This window comes from Accipiter gentilis, chromosome 28 (genome assembly GCF_929443795.1).
Source record: "Accipiter gentilis chromosome 28, bAccGen1.1, whole genome shotgun sequence".
NCBI lineage: Eukaryota > Metazoa > Chordata > Aves > Accipitriformes > Accipitridae > Astur > Astur gentilis.
Genome location: NC_064907.1, coordinates 7137804 through 7156131, shown reverse-complemented (window position 1 = coordinate 7156131; position 18328 = coordinate 7137804). Strand labels below are relative to the sequence as shown.

At 34.7% G+C, this 18328-nt stretch overlaps 1 protein-coding gene across 8 annotated transcripts in view; it reads left to right on the top strand.

Moving 5' to 3' along the window:
* Window positions 1-18328, top strand: part of SDCCAG8 (SHH signaling and ciliogenesis regulator SDCCAG8) — a 117987-nt gene that overhangs the window by 21770 nt on the left and 77889 nt on the right. For all 8 annotated transcript variants that reach the window (XR_007509868.1, XR_007509869.1, XM_049831394.1 and 5 more), the window contains exons 9-12: window positions 1087-1225; window positions 4349-4501; window positions 7015-7149; window positions 10369-10485. Coding sequence is in view for 6 of the 8 variants with exons in the window: in XM_049831394.1 (XP_049687351.1) it covers window positions 1087-1225; window positions 4349-4501; window positions 7015-7149; window positions 10369-10485 (544 nt within the window). In the remaining 2 variants the exon portion in view is untranslated. The remainder of the gene's footprint in view (window positions 1-1086; window positions 1226-4348; window positions 4502-7014; window positions 7150-10368; window positions 10486-18328) is intronic.

Below are 18328 nucleotides of genomic sequence, written 5' to 3'. Positions count from 1 at the left end.
TGTGTCAAAATCTGCTTTTGTAAGAAAAGTAATTACTTGTCACAGACACTGGAAAATATGAATAAACTATAAATCCGTACATTCTTGTCATCTTGTATTATAGTGCAGTTTGAAATAAAAGATTTGAGCTGACCTATTTATCTTTCTTGAACTATTATTTCAGTTTGAGATTTAACAAAATCTGAACACTCCATCTTCCTGTGATACAACTTACTAAAAGCAAAGTTATTTCAGTAGGGATTTTCAAAGGGACTTCCTCCAAATCTTGTTGAAACAAAATTCAAAATATGACTGTTAGTGCTCTGGCAAATACAACTGTGTTACCATTCCACACAACAGGAAGAAAAAAATAAAAACCAAACACAACAGTTTTCAGCCAGAATCTCTAGTTGCACCTACAACACAGACAATTATACTCTTAATTTAAAAGCTTTCAACATATCAAAATAAGGAAAAGGTGAAATTAAGTATTACAGTTTTACTGACTGTGCTTCACCGTTTGGTATAGATCTCAGTTTCTTAGTTAACAAAACTTCAGAGGAGATGTAGAATCCAGAAGTCTTATTGTTTAGTTTAGTTCCAGTTTGCAGCAAAGGGCCATTGATTTTCATTTGATGTACTTAGTGATCTGAATTACTTGTTGAACCTAATCCTTCCTTTTATTTTTTTCTCCTTATTTTACATTTAATGACACTGTAATTTCATATTGCTTCAACCTGTTTTTTCAGAAACATACCTTTTTTTTTATTGTTTAGTTTTTAAGCATGGATCTCCATTTAGTAATACCAACAGAATGTTGCTCAGCTCCAATATATGACTTGAGCTGTGCTGTCATTACTGGCAGTTTCACTGATGGACCATCCTTCTGAAGTGAAAGACTGCTCATCAAGCAAATGGCATTTTTAATATCTGCCAAGCTAGCAGTATGCTGTCTTTCACTCTTAACCCATGCTGGTTTTAGTCTTGCTTCATTTACTACCCTTATGTCTTTTATCTGTTAACATTTTATATTTGATATACCTGTTGGGTTTTTTTTCTCTTGAGAAAAGATACAGAAGAAATATCTGTTTTTTTCTTTATATGCAGAGAAAGAGATGACTTGATGGATGCACTTGTTTCACTGAGACGAAACATGAAAGAGATGCGGCAAAGAGAATCTAATGCTTGTGAGCAAGTTAAACGAGCTCTGCAAATGGCAGAAGAGGCCAATTTAGAAAAAACAAAGGTAAATTTATTAAGAAACAAGAGCTTTTCAGTATTCAGATCTACTGCAAATATTAATTTGTTTTTATGCTCATGAGAGAATACACATAAGACTTACCACATGTTGATATGATGTAGTAGATTTAAGAGGATTGCACTGTGTGACTGTTTGAGCAGTAAACATGAACTCTATATTTGTTCTTAAATTCTCATCAAGGCTGTAGGGTGTGTTGCCTTCTTAGGCCATCATTTAAATTCTGACGTAGTTTCAGAGCTAGGTAATAGAAACTGAATGGTAGAATTTTCAAAGGCATTCATGACATGTAAGAGGATAATTCTCATATCACATTTCTGAGCTATTCTGGAAAGAATATTTAAAATGCTTACAAACAACTCTTTTGCCTCAGATGAGTGCAGTGCAAGAACAGAACTCTTTGAAGATAAGAAGTCCTGTCTGATGCTACCTACAGGAAGCTTTAGGTGTTATGTAAATAATAATGATAAAACCAGTTTTGATTTAATGCTTGTGTTAGCCCGAGTTACTATATACAATCAACCTAATTATTTCCTAACTTATTTCCTTGATATTTAGTGACATCTACTGTATTATTAGTGAATTACTGTGCAACTGAGAGAGGTTGGTTTGTGGTTTTTTTTCTTTTTAATGAAATGCTGTTGTTTTTAATAGTGGACAAGATTGATGTAATTGTTCTATTGATCAGATTGGTTATTCATCTAATGCTGTAACAGACCCTAATGTGTGTAGGGTCTTTAACTATAATCAGTAGGGAAAAAACCAATGAGAGTTGGCAATCTATGTACATGTTAAATTTAACTTCAGAGTACTACAGGTCCTTGTTTTTTACTGAACAAAGAGAGAATCCCTCTGAGCCCACTGTTCACCTGTTACATCCTGTCCCTGAGGGGCTACATTTTTTAATTGCTTACTCATTTACTTTTTTGGGGTGGGTTCTACAGTTGTCTGATAGAAATGTTATTCACTTACTGCTATTTAAAACTGCACAAAATACTTTTCCTCCTCTGTGCAATAAAGTGAAGTTATCTGATCTTCCTCTTTTTTCATTTGGTGTTGGAAATCTTTATTTTAGTATTTAAAAAGAAAATCCCTATAAATTCTTATTCAATGTAGCTCATGTTAGAAATGTGGCCTAAGAATAAAACTTAGCAAGACAAATTAGTAGAACCTTTAATAAAATGGGTCTCCGTACCTATTCTATTTCTGCCACATAAAGAAAGCAGCTTCCTAGGGTCTCTACTGGCCACCCTCTTCACTGCAGCGAGGAAACGTGAAGTGCTATTCGTATACAAGACTGAATAGTAGTCTGTTTTTTCCGTGCTCAAGACCTGTTGTAATATGAAGGATCAGGAAGAAATCTTTTACTTATGCTGCATTAATTTAGCATTTTTATATGTACTGGTATTTCTCTTGGTAAGTACAAACCATCCTTTATTTTCCCATTCCTATTGTACTCGTAAGGTAAAGTGCTGTTTTTCTTTGTAATTACCATGGAATCCAATAGACCAGCCCACATAAGTAAAGTGAGGAGTTAACAGTTTGGGCTTCCAAATGCTTTAATTGTAATTTTATCACCCTCTTGACAGAAAGTCAAGACCTCAGGTGTCTTAAAGTCTTAAGCAACCTCTGGTGCTTATCATTTAAAACCACCATTTTTTCTTGTCTTACGGTTGTCTCTATAGTTTGTGGCCACTTGCCTCTTACATAGAGCAAGGAGGAGATCTGGTAAGGTTAAACTTCCACAGATGAAGGAAATCCAGGAATGCATTTTCAACGTAAATGTCATAGAAGAGTAATTGTCAGAATGGTGGAGCTAACAAAATACAGATTTCTTCTTGCAACTTATTTCTTCTAGAGTTGCATTGTTTTACATGTCTATGTAACTACAGCAGTCTTATTCAGACAATTGTTTGCTGATGATACATTCCTACAGAAAAGGATTCATGGCAACAACAGAGAGATTCCTTCACCGAGGTAGACTTGTGATAGGAAAGCGACCCTGAGGCGGGTCCCACAGAATTGACATAAACCTAATGAAGACTGTTAGAGAATTCTCTAAAAATCACGGTTTAATGGGCTTCCGTCATGAACAGCCCAACACCAAGGAAATTGCATATAGGGGGTTGGCTTTGAGTAAAAGAAAAATAAGTAGTTTAAAAAAACCCTAATTTGACAATAAAGGGTAATAAGGTAGGATTCCTACAAGGGAGTTACTTTAGCTTCCTTGAAATAGGATATGCTGAGTATCAGTGAAAGGATGAAATGAAATCTAGTTTATTCCTGGCCTAGCAAGCTGCCTTTAGGGTGCTTTGAATGCTTCAATTTACTTTTAATAGAGTAGCGTGTTTCTGATTTAAACTGACATAACACTCAACTCCTATCCCCTTGGCAGGGATATATTACCATAAATTGATAGATTATTCTTTTTCCTCTTAGTTTTTTTTGAAGATAGTGTCTGCTGTGCTTCTTGCATATGAACTTATGTTTATTTTGATAGAAAACACATCTATAACCTGTATTTTAACACTTATTAATTAAGCCGGACATTTATGAGTTTTCAGTAGAATTAATCTTCTTTATTTGACAAACCTGAAACTAATAAAAAAACCTAAAAAATAAATTTGTTTCTTTGTATCTTTATTTACTTCTTCCAGGTTTCTTCTTAGCCTTCTGCAGTCAGTAATTCATTTCACGGGGGAGAGTGAGTGGAAGTGCATACATTATTTATTTATTTATTTTTCCTTCAGCTATGCAGGAATTTTAAATGCAAGGCAAATAATCATCTTAGTTTTAGAAGAACAGGTACCTGTTTGGAAAATACACTTTGAAAAATGTTTCCATCATTGCTGTGACTCCTAAAAGCAATTGGATTTCTAAATTACAGTAGGGCATGTATGTACATACAAACATATACATTTGTTTTCAATTTGTTAGTCCTATTCTAGATGTTAACACAGTAGGGTATGTATAAACATTATAATAACTATGTAAAAAACCAGAAGATGGCCTTTCTAATAGCAAATTGGGTTTCTCTGAAGGCATTAGATAAATAGCATGTTTGTTTAAAATTTTAGGTTTCTTCCACTTAAAATAAATAGTTTTTTCTAGGCTCTAGTCCAGTGTGAGCAGCTGAAAAGTGAGATGGAACGGCAGAAGAATCGTCTTGAAAGGGAGTTAGCTGCACAGCTAAGTAAGAGGACTGATGAAAAAGAAGCACTGCGGGAAGAAATGAAGAAGGAAAGGGAGGACTTGGCAGCAATGGTATGAGTTGTTTTCTTTTTTCTATTTGTGGATTAAAATGAGTGTATCGTCCTCCTTAAACTTGCTGTTGGCTTGTCTTTCATTTTGTTTCAGTTTTCGATTTGAGAGCTCAGTACATCACTTCCACCATTGCTTTAAAGCAGTGGTAGATAAGTGATCCTTTGAGTCTGAATAACGGGTTTGTGCCTTGTCACTAGATACATACCAAGTTGTTGATGTTACGCACTTTATTTTAGTTTGCACAATATTTTCTAATGCACTTTGTCCAAGTAGGAAAGGATTAAGTAATACGTGATGCAAGGTTTGTACCTAGCTTCTTATAAAAATTACTGTTTAAGTTGTGCTAACTTGTTGACTTGGCATGTTAAATTTAGGATTCTTTGTTACTTTGAGCTTACATATACATATATATTAATGTTATGATATGGTATTTGCATTCTAGTATGTTTTTTTTCAGAGTAATCTTACCATATGCTTAATTTGCCCACCTGCAGAAATGTGTTGGAATCTCTTTTCTCACTTTTACTGATGTTTATAAACTCCCTGAGACAGAATCTGTCTCATCATTTATACTGTGACCGTTGCAACAGAGCCTTGATAACCTTGTTTTAGACTTCTAGATGCTAATAATTTGAGTATAAAACATAAGGGTTTTCTGCCCAATAGAATCTACAGAGGAAACCTCATGCTAACAGCAGTAAGCCTGTGAGATGTGACAGAGGAGGCACTTCTAAGGAGATTGCAGAAAAAAACGGGAAGAAGAGTAGAGAGAGAAATGCTCCATGAATTAGTGCTTTTCATGCTTGTTTGATGTGCAACCTCTTCAACCATTTTCTGGTGGAGGTTTGGAAACAATATAGTGAATTTCTCTTCTGATTGTAGGCTTTTTCTGTATTTGGGACTCCTTGTAGAAATAAGCCATACTGTTTATAAAATCTGGAGAGCACAGACTGAACAGGGTAAACTACTTGAGTGTTTAAAAAAGAGGAGGTTCTTTAGTAGTGGTGGTGGTGGTTGTGAAATGGCTGGAAAGCTACTAACATAAACAAGGAACCGATGTGGTTGTATTTCTGGTATTTTGAGATGGTGAAATAATGTTCTGAAGCTGCTACAGGAGGTCAAAGCCTTTGACTCCAGTTCCAGATAATAAAACAGGAATTAAGCACAGTGATAGGGGCTAGGTGATATTTAAGAAAGTGAACTGTTGTAAGTGATCATCAGAAATCTGTTGCCGGGGAAACTGAAATTAAAAAAATTAACCTTACACTGGAGACAATGAGACATTATTAAGCAATTCCTTGTTTGACTCCTTGCTATCCATTGGAAGTTATCCTTCTTATGCATTTAGTTGTTTAGTTACAGATTTGCTGTAGAGCAGAGTATGCACTCCAAAATACAGCCTATTAGACAAGCATTTCATACCTTTTTTTTTTTGTAGAATAATTCACTCCATGTCATCACATTACTTTGTATTTCATCACCCACTGAGATGTGTTTTACTGGAACTGTTTCCCACTTACAGTAGTTGTAGTCCTTTTTTTAAATCCTACATACATATTAACATATAGTGGCACTATGATGATATCATGCATGGTAATTAAAGATTTGGGATGACTTTGTAGAAAACTACGAGCTATATGCATGACTTATGCCTACGTATGATTAACTACTTTTATATTTGCAGGTTATGAGATGCTAGAAATGGTATACTGTGCATCAAGTCAACCTCGATATGAATATTTTATTGCTTACTTTATGGAGTGATTTGTTTGAAGGGGAGAATTGGCATGATACATGAATCAGGTGGATGTATAATGAGTGAAAAATAGTTATGAATATATAATCCTCTAGGTTTAGCTTTGAATTCCTGTAAGTTAACCTAGAACTGTCAGACACCATTATTTCCACTTATATTAGTAAGCTTCAGGGCCAAATAGCTGAAGGGTCACTGTCTCTGTTTTATTGTTACATTTTTTTAACATTCAGCAAGATTTGATCTGAATTACATTAGAATTTTTAACATACTATTTCTATATGGGTTTTGTACAACATCATGCTTTGATCTATAGTGCTGAAATGTTTTCTGAACTTGAAAATTAATTTAAGATCTGTGGTTGCAATAACAGTTTTCTTTAGCTGGGGGAATGTGCTTTGGTTTAAACCAATCTACATAAGGATGGATAAGAAGGTGTTAAGTAGTGCTCTTGCAGCTGGAAGACCAGCAACCACCTGTTTCTGACACTTTGTCCATACTAACAAGTCCTGGAGACTAGTCTGGTTGATGAAAAGTTTCAAATAAACTAGTGTATGATAAATGAATTAAAAATAACAAACATATTGTTACATTTTTAATTTATATTTTTATTATATTTTTATTGTAGGTATATTTTTATTATATTTTTAATGCTATGTATTTTGGCTACATGCAGTTGCTTTCAAGGAGAAAGTCCCACGAGATTTAGATCTGTGGTTGGTCAAATTGCATCATTACAATGTTCTCGAGCTTTTTGCAGGTGATGTCCATGTCTGAGAATGTGGCCATGTTGGAGGCTCAGGTAGAGAGAATTACAAGGGAAAAGAACTCTCTAGTTAACCAGTTAGAAGAATCACAACATCAGCTTGCATCTCATGAAATGGAGATGAATAAGGTAGGCACATTTATATAAATGAGTATTGAGCTTGATTTTCCTTATCATCGTGACCTGAAAGATGAGAACTTTTTTCTGCATTTTCTTCTGTATTGGTAAAGAACATGTGATAAATGTAAACTTCATCTGAATATCCCAGAGGCACAGTTTTACAAATAAAAAGATAACTTTTTCAGTCTGCCAAGTCACCTTGTGATGCAAAAGCTAACCTTTCTACCTTGCAGAATATGCAGGCTATTTAAAACTGCAATCCAGTGTTTCATTAAAAATTGCATTTTATATGAGTGAGACAACATAGTATTCAGCACTGTCCTGTAATTGCTACCTCTGGGACATGCAGTGCTAAAATAAATGGAGCTGTATCAAATCACTGGTTTTCAAGTACTTTCCTGTAGAATTTGTATGTGATGTACTGCTTTATTCATTAATATTGATGGTATGCCTTTTACAAAGAGATCTTTCTTCTAGTTAAGAATTACAGCATAACATCTATCTATGTATGTGTATTGCTTCTGGGTGCTTTATTTTGCATGTTTCTCAATCTATTAGAGCCTTAATTTGGGTCATAACACGAGAAAGAAAAAACAATTGACATCCAAAATTTATGCTGGGAGATGACACATTTTTAAAGTGATTGTTTTTATTAGCTTAGTTTTCATCATTCACATGTTATTTCTTAACTTCAGCTTCATGAAGATGAGAGGATGCTAAATTTCTATAGAATAGACAATCTGAGAATTCAAACTTATTACAACCTCTTGAAATGCCTGTATACCTTACCAATAATCCTAGGGCAATCCTACCTTCTCAGTCATTAATTACAAGGTTTTGGGGGGCAATTAATTTGTTAGGCTGCTAGAGACTTCTGGAGAAGTTTTCAACAGTTCCTCTCTTCCTCTGCTTTCCCTGCTGGTGGAAATAGATGAAAGTATTGCAGAAAATTTACAGGAAAAAGTCATCCAAACTTACTAAAAAATTTAATTCAATTACAGCTGAAGAACAAATGAGGGAGCATTTTAAGAATGTCAGAATGGCTTGGTTTACCATTTCTGAAACACACCTTTGGTTTTTCAGACTGGGTTCATGGATGACTAGCACCACTTAAAGGGGCAGGGAGGCGGGGAAAGAGGTAGTGGGTATAAATATCCATTGGTCTGGAAAGAACAATTTTATAGCCTACCGATTTGAAGCAGTCTCTCAGGAGAGTGACACTGTGGTTCCAGTCTCTATGCTGTGTTTTCATTGCACTGTCCTGAGAGACTGGAAGACTGCATTTGTGTCCCTCTTCTGAACTGAGGAGTCTTCGAACATCCTGGAGGAGCGTCCTGACCATTGAGCTGTCAGGACTATGTGCGTGACCCTGACATTTTTCATTGGCTATGTGACATCTATGTCTGTTTGTGAATCTGACCCCTCATTTCCAAACTCAGTTTGCCATTATTAATAACAGCAAATAACAACATTTTTCCTTTTGAGTTTTATGTGAAATATTTTTTTCTGCATGCACCAGAAGAAAAAAGTTTGGCGTGAGAATCTTTTTCCTTCATTCTGAACTACGAGGAGACTGAAAAAAATCCATTATTAGGACAGCACCATCTGCTGATTCTTCTGCGTTATTCACTTTGTATGATGTATGGGGGAGCTGAAGGCAAGGATGGCTGTATTATTTTTTTTATTATTTTGCTTCTAGGAAGTGACATAGTGCACTTTGTTACATCCTTCATATAAAGTAAGGAGGAGGTAGAAAGGCAGAGTTGGCAATCTATGCAGTTGCATTTTAGGATTTTTTAGCTGCATATGATATTTCAGTATTAAAAAAAAAAATACTTTAGAACTTTGCCATTCATCAGAGTATTTTCTACCTTGCATTATTTGCAACAGGGCTAAATTCACAAGCTGTCTTTTGAATTAATAAGTGACACTGCTTCTTAAACTTATGACAGTTGGTTTTGTTTTTTCCTAAGGTGATTTGATTGCAGTATGCATATTTACTTTTACCCTACCTTTTTTTTAAGAAGGAGAAAAATAAAAGTGAAAATGAGAAGAGGTATGAGACGGAAAAATAGAAATTAATTTGGGTTGTAGAGTGTGTGTGAGGAGATTGCTGAGAAGCACGGAGAACTGTAGTAGCAAATTAGAAGTGCATACATATAGGAAGCAAGTGAAAGAATGTAAGTGGCGCAAGGGAAGCAGAGTGAGTTGGAAAGAATTCTTCTCTAAGAGTAGCTGTGAGTAAACACATTTGTGTTCTTGTTAGGGAATGTGCATGTATTTATGTTTGGTTAATTAAGGTGAAATAAACAAGCATAAATTGGAGATGATTGCATAGGATAAGGACAAAAAGGGGACAGCTTGTCCACCATCCTTCTCCATTCCCAACAGGTAAGATCAAATAGAATCCTTTAAAAGTCTTAGATATGGAAATGGGAGAATAACATCCCTGCACAGCAGTAGTGAAAGTTACGTGGAAGGGATTAGTATGGGGTTTTTTTCTTTCTTGCCCCTAACCCCTCCCCAGACCCTTTGAAGTTGAGCTGCCTTAAGGTGGAAAGGAATGAGGAGGTAAAATAATGAACATCCCAACAGCAGAGAATAATTGTTGCCTTTGTGGAAGTGATACTAGATTTCTTTAAATGTTGCTTTAATCCCTTTCTTCTGGCTCATGCATATATTTGAATTAGGCATTGTTTTTAAAGAATTTATTTTCATTTTGCAGTAAGTCTATTATGCTCTGATCTAACTTTGAAAATTACTGTATTAACATCTAAACATTTTCTTTCTTAACAGTGGAAAATTGGCAAGATAAGAAACTACACCCTTATATACGAGTGTGATAGATCCTTCTAGGTTTTGAAAGTGTTGACATAGACTTTCTTGGGATTTTGGAGAGAATGGGAGAAGAATATAAAACCAGCAACTGTAGTTTAACTGTATTTAGTAGCACATATATTTACAACATAAATATTTATACTTAGCAAAATCTTGATCCAAATATAATTGAATCTAGAAGGCACTGCATATTTCAAAGTTAATGACTATATAGAGAATTCAGATCCACCTTTTTATATAAAAACATTTACCATATGTAGTCTTAAAATATCTGTAAATTAAAATATGTTGCATTTAAATGACCTCTAGAGGGCACCAAAAGATCTAATTGCAAATCCTGGGCTATGGATTCTTCAAGCTACAGATCATGTTGTCTGTATAATCTAACAGGTGTGTGGAGAAATGCGCTATCAGTTGAATCAAACCAAAATGAAGAAGGATGAGGCAGAAAAGGAGCTCAGAGAGTACAGAACAAAAACTATAAGGGAGCTTGAAATTAAGGACCAGGTAAGAGATAATACTGCTATAACTTTGCAGTTATTAGAAGCCTAAGTAGGGTTATTTCGGAAGCTGGAATGATTAGTTTTTCTAATAGTGGTCATTTATTACTGTTAAATGGTTTCTAAATTAATGGCAACAAGCCAGCTGTTACTATTAAATAAATACCTCTTGGTTATCTTATTCTTGTTTTCAGCCCTAGTATGTTCAATTTTAGATAATACTCATCCCATGCTTTCATATAGAATTACTCTATCATATGTATTCATACAACGTACTTAAATTGTATGTACTGTATACATATATTTATACACTTTTTCTCACAAGTAAATCCACATATAATTATGTATACATGCAGCCTGACAAAACATTAAAGACTAAGTATAACCTAATGATACCAGAAATGAAAATCATATATCTTCCTTTTTTTTTTTAAGATTCAAGGTTAATGAATGCTGGGATTCATAGAAAAGTTTTAAAAAAAAAAACCAAACCAAACCAAAAATATCCTTCTAGAAAAAATAACTATATGAAAATTCCACTAGGCATTAGTTGTTGATTATCTTAAAACTGTGTTTTATAATAATACAAAAACCAGTATATGCCTTACAGGTGGTCTGTGAGAAAACATCCCATGCAGTAAGAAAGATTATTACAGTAACCTGCAACATACTTGGCAAGCAGCTCGAACAGGTGTAATCTGCATCTTTTGAAGTGCCCTTTTGTTGAGGTTCTATCCGTTTTTTCTCTAGGTATTCAAACTTCCAGCTATTCCTTCATAAGTTATGATTTGCACATGAGAGTGGATGTCTTCTGAATACACATGTATAAGATGCACATGAGGATCTTTTTTTTTTAGTATACATTTTTGTTATTAGAGCAGCCTATCCAACAGGTTTTAAACCATTCTTTTTTTTTTTAAATAAGTGAACAAATTGGTCCCTGTGTAAGAATATATATAGGGAAAAATGCAGTATTTCTAAAATTATATTTTTATTTACCAGTTTCCTAAAATCTTCATGTAGGACAGTAAGTTTATTAACTTAATAAAGTATGAGCTTTGGCTGGAAGCAATATTAATCCAAATTATAATCAAAAGATATGTAAAATCCAAAAGAGAAGCTTATTAGATAAAATAACTCCTCAATATGTGTAGAAAATCATCCAGCACAGAAAAACAGGGGCCTTAAAGCAGTTTGTTTTCAGGGTTGGCTTTTTTTTTTTTTTTTTTTTTTTTTTACTCCTGCATCCTTTAGGCCTAAGGACACTTTGAAAAACAAAAAACAGGCTTGTCGTCTGTGTCTTGACAGATATCACAGATAAGAGAGTTGGCATAATCTTGGCATACAAATAAAACAGGATGTGTTTAATAAGATATTTGAAGAAGTATCTTGGATTTTAAATCCTGTTCTCCAACTTGCTTCAGGATTGCCTTTTGAACAAATTGCAAAATTTAACAAAATATTTTAACCTCATGTATCGACATACTGGTATTTTATTCAGTGTGGGAATGCATACACCAAAATGTGGTGATTTATAATTCAATATAATTAAAGGGAAGTGATAGGAGGGGGAGTTCCTATCAGCAAAGATTATTAGAGTAATTTGGTAATTATGTACTTATATTGTTCAAATATGATTGTTGGTTCCTCAAAAAAAGGAAAACAAACTATTTTGAAATTCTCAGGCTCAGCATCTAGCAGCTTTTTTATAGCTGTGGTGCTAGTAATAAAGTTCTGTATAGGTCCTAATATTATTTAACATGTTAAAAGGTCACCAAAATGAGTGTGTGTACATTTTGGGTTTGTTTGTTTGTTTGTTTTGCTGTTTGTTTTAAATCAAATTTTAACAAATGTTAATAAGTCATTGCAAATTATTTCATTTAAATGAAATGAAAACAGTTCAATCACATCTATCTTTTTATTGAAAGAAAAAACTAAAATGTTTCATCTTATATGGCACTGATTAACAAACAGTAATTGTTCTTTGGTCTCTCAGCCATGACCTGACCTTCTGGCTAAGAGACAGAGTTGATACCTTCCTTGGCCACCATCTGTTCATAACAGATACATAATTCTTTTTTTAAGAGTAGAGAAACAATAATGTATCAGTATTTTCATGCTATTCTATATTAAATGGTGCATTTTTCTGTTTTAAAAGCAAAGAAATATTTTTCATATTGCCTTTTGATATATTGAAAATGAGTTTACTGTTTCTTGAGGTATGATTGTATTTTTAATTCTGCTGTGGAGAAATTTTAGTTTTGAAGATGTATTTTAGTTTACATGTAGTGACTTTTAAAAAGGGATTAAAGTTATTCAGGTGTGTCAGAATAGGCGGAAATCCCCATATGTACAATTTCGGGTCATCAGATACGTATACTTCTATGTCAGTAAATGCAGATATGTATTTATCATACACTGGTATTTATAAAGTACTTCAAAACTGTATTTGTGTATATTAGGAAAACTAAAAGGAGTATATATCTTTGGGTTTATTCTCTTTTATTCTAGTATGTCTTTTCCTATCTTTATTACTCAGTTAGGACTAATACCAAACATTGGCACCTTGGTATGACTACCTGTTAATATTTGACATGAATATTTCTTAAAATAAAAATGAAGAAGCAATGAGCAATGTTACTATTTAAATTGAATAAGTATTTTGTAATGTCATCCATCATGATCCTGATTAACATTAAGATTGTGGCGGGGGGTGGGGGAAGACATATACCACACAGTTTCTCTTCACAAAAACTGCATCTGTTCGTCTGGCCCAGTATGTTGTAAAGTAGCATAACCTACTGCCCGCTCTTTTTCTCTCTCAGCCCTCCCATTGTGGATGTAACTGTGCAGAAGTAACAGTGCCTTACTTAATAATTTTCCTTCTTAGGAACAAGCTTTGTAAGTTATATGAGTATAATGCCTTCATGGCAGTAAACTGTGTCCACACTAGGGGTTGTACTAGCACAGCTATATCAGAGAAAAGTCACGCCCTAACCTAAATAGCTGTTAATCAGAATAAAAATTTTGTGGCATTTTTAACACAGCAGGACTTCACTTTTATAATACTTTTTCTGTGAATTTGGAAGCACCATGTGGCATAATTTGTGCATTTCTAATAGAAATCATACTTCTGACACACTATGAAATCGTTTCCTCAGATTAGCATCGCTTGCTCTTTTCTGCTCTGCATTATAAAAATAAAAATGAAGTACACTGTTAATCATTTGCTTTCTGTTTGTCTGTAAATCATTTTTATTTGGTTTATAAAATCTTGCAAGCTTCAGCATGTAGAAGTGAAAACAGTTTTGTAGTATTGATTTATGCACTCCCAGCCAATTTGGGCGTCATCCTTATTAGATAGTTCTTACCAGTAGCATTGCACCACTGGGACTTGTGGTCTCCTTGTAATAAAGTACCCGACATGTTAAATCCAGCTTCAGTCACTAACTGAAGCTTTTAAATTTTATTTTACCATGTTTTGAGCAATCAGATAAATACTTTGTGTAGAAATAAATCCAAGCCAGTAAACTTAACCTGTAAAAAGCCATTCTTTTAATACTGTCTTTAAAATTGGGCAAATGTCATTTGAAGCAGGGGATTACAGAATTCTATTTCCTACCTTGTAGGTGACAGAATTAAAAGCTCCAGCAATATTATACCAAAACCCACAAATTTTTAAGAGTTGCCTGTATGGAAGTTCATGAGCTCAAATAAAAGGAAGCTGGAGTGTCACTGATACACACAACCTATAGAAATGGAAAGAGCTACACATCAAAGCATTTTTGTGTAGTATGACAGAACCTAAATGATATCTCTGTACACTATAGACTGACAATTTTGCAGACAAATAAAAATCTGGCAAAATTGCAGTCCAAAAGCATTTTGCCAAAAGGTATTTTGGGAATGTTTAACTCATTTGTCATAAATCTGTGATTTATAGTAACCTAATTTAGACATTATAAGTGGAGAGATTATTGACTCTGTCTTCATCAGAAATAATGCAGGCCAAGAATTTGGGTATATATCCTGGAAAAGCTGCAGTGTCCGATGCAAGACCAATATAACCTTCTGAAGACACTGATTCACTGATATGTCTTTTTATGTGTAGAGTGAGGCTTTAAAATACTAGTTTTTTCACAAGCTGGGACATTCAGGATATCACCAGATGTTTTGAAACTTGCACATTTTAATAATGCTAGTGAAGATGGGTTAGGATTGTGTGTTACATGCATTCTTGTAACAGTTCTATACCTAAGATTTTGTGACCTCATTAGTTAAAAAGGTGCTCTGGAAGTTCCGTTTTGAAAAGAAAGTCTGTTCAATCAGTAAACATACTTGAATACTATTTGGCAGGGAGGAAAAAACCCAAAACTTAGCAGACAGCTTGAAAGTCTTAGCATCAAATTTTCTTACCTGGTCTGACCTTGAGTATAATGGCCTTAAAAGTAGCAAAACCAAATTGCTTTTGGACAAGAGAGCATTTAAGAAAATGTGATAACCTTTGCTGTAACAGAACTCTTTAATGTATCATTTTCAGTTTGGGGCATTCAACGCACTAATTTGAAAATGGGTAAATAAGGAGAGAGTAAAATGATAGTATTTTATGCCTTGCTTTCATACACATTTTCTGACCTGTTCAGGGGGAATATCATTCTTTTTTGTAACTGAGCTTACTAGCTTGTCTCAAAGTTTTTGAGGAAAAACATTGATCTACAACCATGTAATATATAACAAAAGAAATGTTGAATTACAATTATGATATGGCTGCTGCTGCTGCTCTGCTGTGGCATCACTTTCCTCTGTCAGCCATCCATTCCTCAAGGATGAATGGTATGAGCAGCCTTCATTAAATTCTTTGTCCATGTTTCCATAAGAAAAATCCTTGGGAGTGGGATTCCCAGTAGTAGAATTTTCTGTACTGATTGTCCTGCATTTTCTGTGCTGGTCTGCTTCCCCTAAGCAGCTGGCCTTCTAAGAGGAACAACACAGCTGGTAATCAGGATTTTATTGTTCATAGGTGTAGCTGGCCCATGTAACCTTGATCCATGTTCTGTCGTCCACTGTGATGTCACCCCATTAGTATATGGACAGAGAAAATAATTTATGTGCATTAAACATTATTCATGGTAGGAAAAGAATTGCATAGCTCTTAGTGTAGTGTGTATATGCATTATATTTAAAGAAATGCTTGTTTTCGGTTGGGTTTTTTAATTCTTCTTAGACTACAAAAATGCTTGCTTTATCAATAGTCATTGTGCCAGCAATCAGAAGGAAAGGAGTGTACAAGTCCCTGACTATCACTTGTCAGTTGTTACTGCATAGGTTTTCTTTCTAGCTATTCCTTAATGATGTCCAGGAAACAAGAGCCAATCCTACATCAGTAATCTCAAATACGTGTTGAAAGGATAAAAGGAGTAAGTTTTGTTCTCTCCTGTTTTTCAATAATGAAGTAGGAGTAATCTTCCCCTTCCTTTTTTCTATATGCATCCCTTCTTTTCTGAAATTCCTGTATCAGCAAGCAAACGATCTATTTTGCATGACCCCATTCTCCCTGCTGTCCCTGTCCACCCCCAGTGCAATCCATTTAAAAAAAAAAAAAAAAAAAATCTTGTTCCACTGTGGAACAAAATCACTTTCTTATCTCTGCTGGTGGCTGCTAAGCTAATCTCTAGTACAGCAATGTTGTCTGTTAAAATGTGACTGCAGTAATCTCTATGGGTTTGGAAGTTTTGTTCCTGAAATAGTATTTCAGTTCAAATATTTTGGCAAACTGAAAGCAAATTTTTTCAGGGAAATAATGAGGTAAAATCTTGTATAACATGTTACAGTCATTCACTCTTGTCTGTTTCCCAGGGTGTTTATCCACAGTGTCCTGGGGCTGTTGCTCTTTGGGAGTTTGCACAAGGACAGACACCTAAGATTATTGCTTAATTATAAAATTGTGTGTATATTCATAAATATATACTTAGCAACATGATTTTTTTCTTGCCTCAGCTAACAATTGCAGGTAGAAAGCTTCCTTCAACAAGATTTAAAGATGTGTGCATTTAAGGGCATCCCCCCTCCATATTCTTCCCAGGAAGTTCTTCCAGCACCACTGCTCTTCCTAGCAAACTGCCACATCCTGTCTCAATTAATTCTCAATCTTTTTGGAAGCAGAGGGTTTGTGGCTGCTGACCTTTGCTTAGGTAATGGCTCTTGTCTTGAGGCTCTGCCTTTTAGTGAAGCACATGGGGTGCCATAGTACTGCCAGGTGCTGCTACATTTCTTCGCAGTACAAGTGACAATGTGGTCACAAAACTACCTCTCTTTGAGGAGTTCAAGAGTCCCACCAGATCAGGCTAGAGTAATAGCCATCCAACAAATTCCAGTACTGCTTATCTAGGTTATGTCTTTGCTTGTGCCTCTGGTCTTTAGAGGTCAATTGATTTGTGAGCCAGCCATAGGGAAAACCTTTCAAAGGAACAGCGTGTGTTTCTTGGGGTTACTTCTCTTCTTGTGTTTCTGCTCACATTAGTTGCCTTTCATGTCATGAAAGGTTTTCAGACTTCTGTTTTGGGCTAAATGATTTGTAGAATTTACAGTTATCTTTTTGTGTGTGTGTGTGTGTGTGAATTGACCTCTTCAAAAGAGGTGGTCTTTGTGCGCTCTTTTAAGCCTCATGTACATTGTATTTCTTACTATTTATTTGTATATCCTCACAGCTTTATAATAAATCTACTTCCAGAAAGGAGCTTTCCCCTTTAAAAACAAATTTAGTTTTCATAACTGCTTTGTGTGTTCATTCAGATTTGAATGGGAAGCGGCAGTAATTCATATAGAGCGCAAAAGGGAGAAAAATATTGTTGGGACGTGGCGGGGGTTAACCTCGTGATGGTCCGAACTCTCTTTACAAAGTTGGATAGTTCTTCAGGTGCAATATGCTATGTCAGATGGCCGTGCCTGGGAGGTCTGAGGTTTAGAGACCACTCAGAACCTAGAGTTGCTTGATTGATATCAGGATTAGGATAGAAATGACTTCAAGTGACCCCTGCTGCATATGGACTGATAGTCATCTTTCTTCCAAGTAAAATACCTCAAAATCATGGTACAAAAGCAGTCTTGTTTTATTGGGGTTTTTAAATTAAAAAATAATAAATAATAAAATACAATTAGTGTTACAGTAGGGTATGATTGTTCTGTTCCTGTATAGTAATAAGTAAAGAAAGCAACATGATTGAGATCAGTGTTAAACAATGCAAAAATTTCCTGTCACTGTTATATATATTTAAGTGTATGTGAACAGCCATACTGGTGGCATCTCTTAAAAAGGCCTTAATTATAGCTTCAGTCCTGTGCACTATCACTGATCTCATTGATTTGAAGGGCTACTTCGGTAGATGAAACTAAGCATGTGAGCATCAGGGCTTGTAAAATTTTACTGTGTATTAATTTGAAGTATATGTGTTTCTTATAGACGTTGCCTTTTGGGGGTGTACCTGCAAATACCAACCACCAGAGTAATTACATTTCACTTTTTATTACTTTAGAGTTGTTCTTCTATTTTTGGTTCTATTTTACACCCCTTTAATCTTTTAATAATGGTGGAGAATGAAGTACGAAAGAAAAAGAAAGTACTGTAAATTCACAAAAATATTCTCCCCTCCAGAATTATTTTACTGCAGAATTTATGCAATGGTATAGTCAGTGCAGAATTTATTCTTCAGGTTATATTGTGTATTTTCTTACCTGATGTGTGAGCGTACTGGTACAACAGTGAATGTCATAAATCACTTATTAATTCATTTGTTTTTAGTGTATTTTTTATTTTGTTAAAAGCCTTTTAAAGTTGTTTTTGCATTTACTTC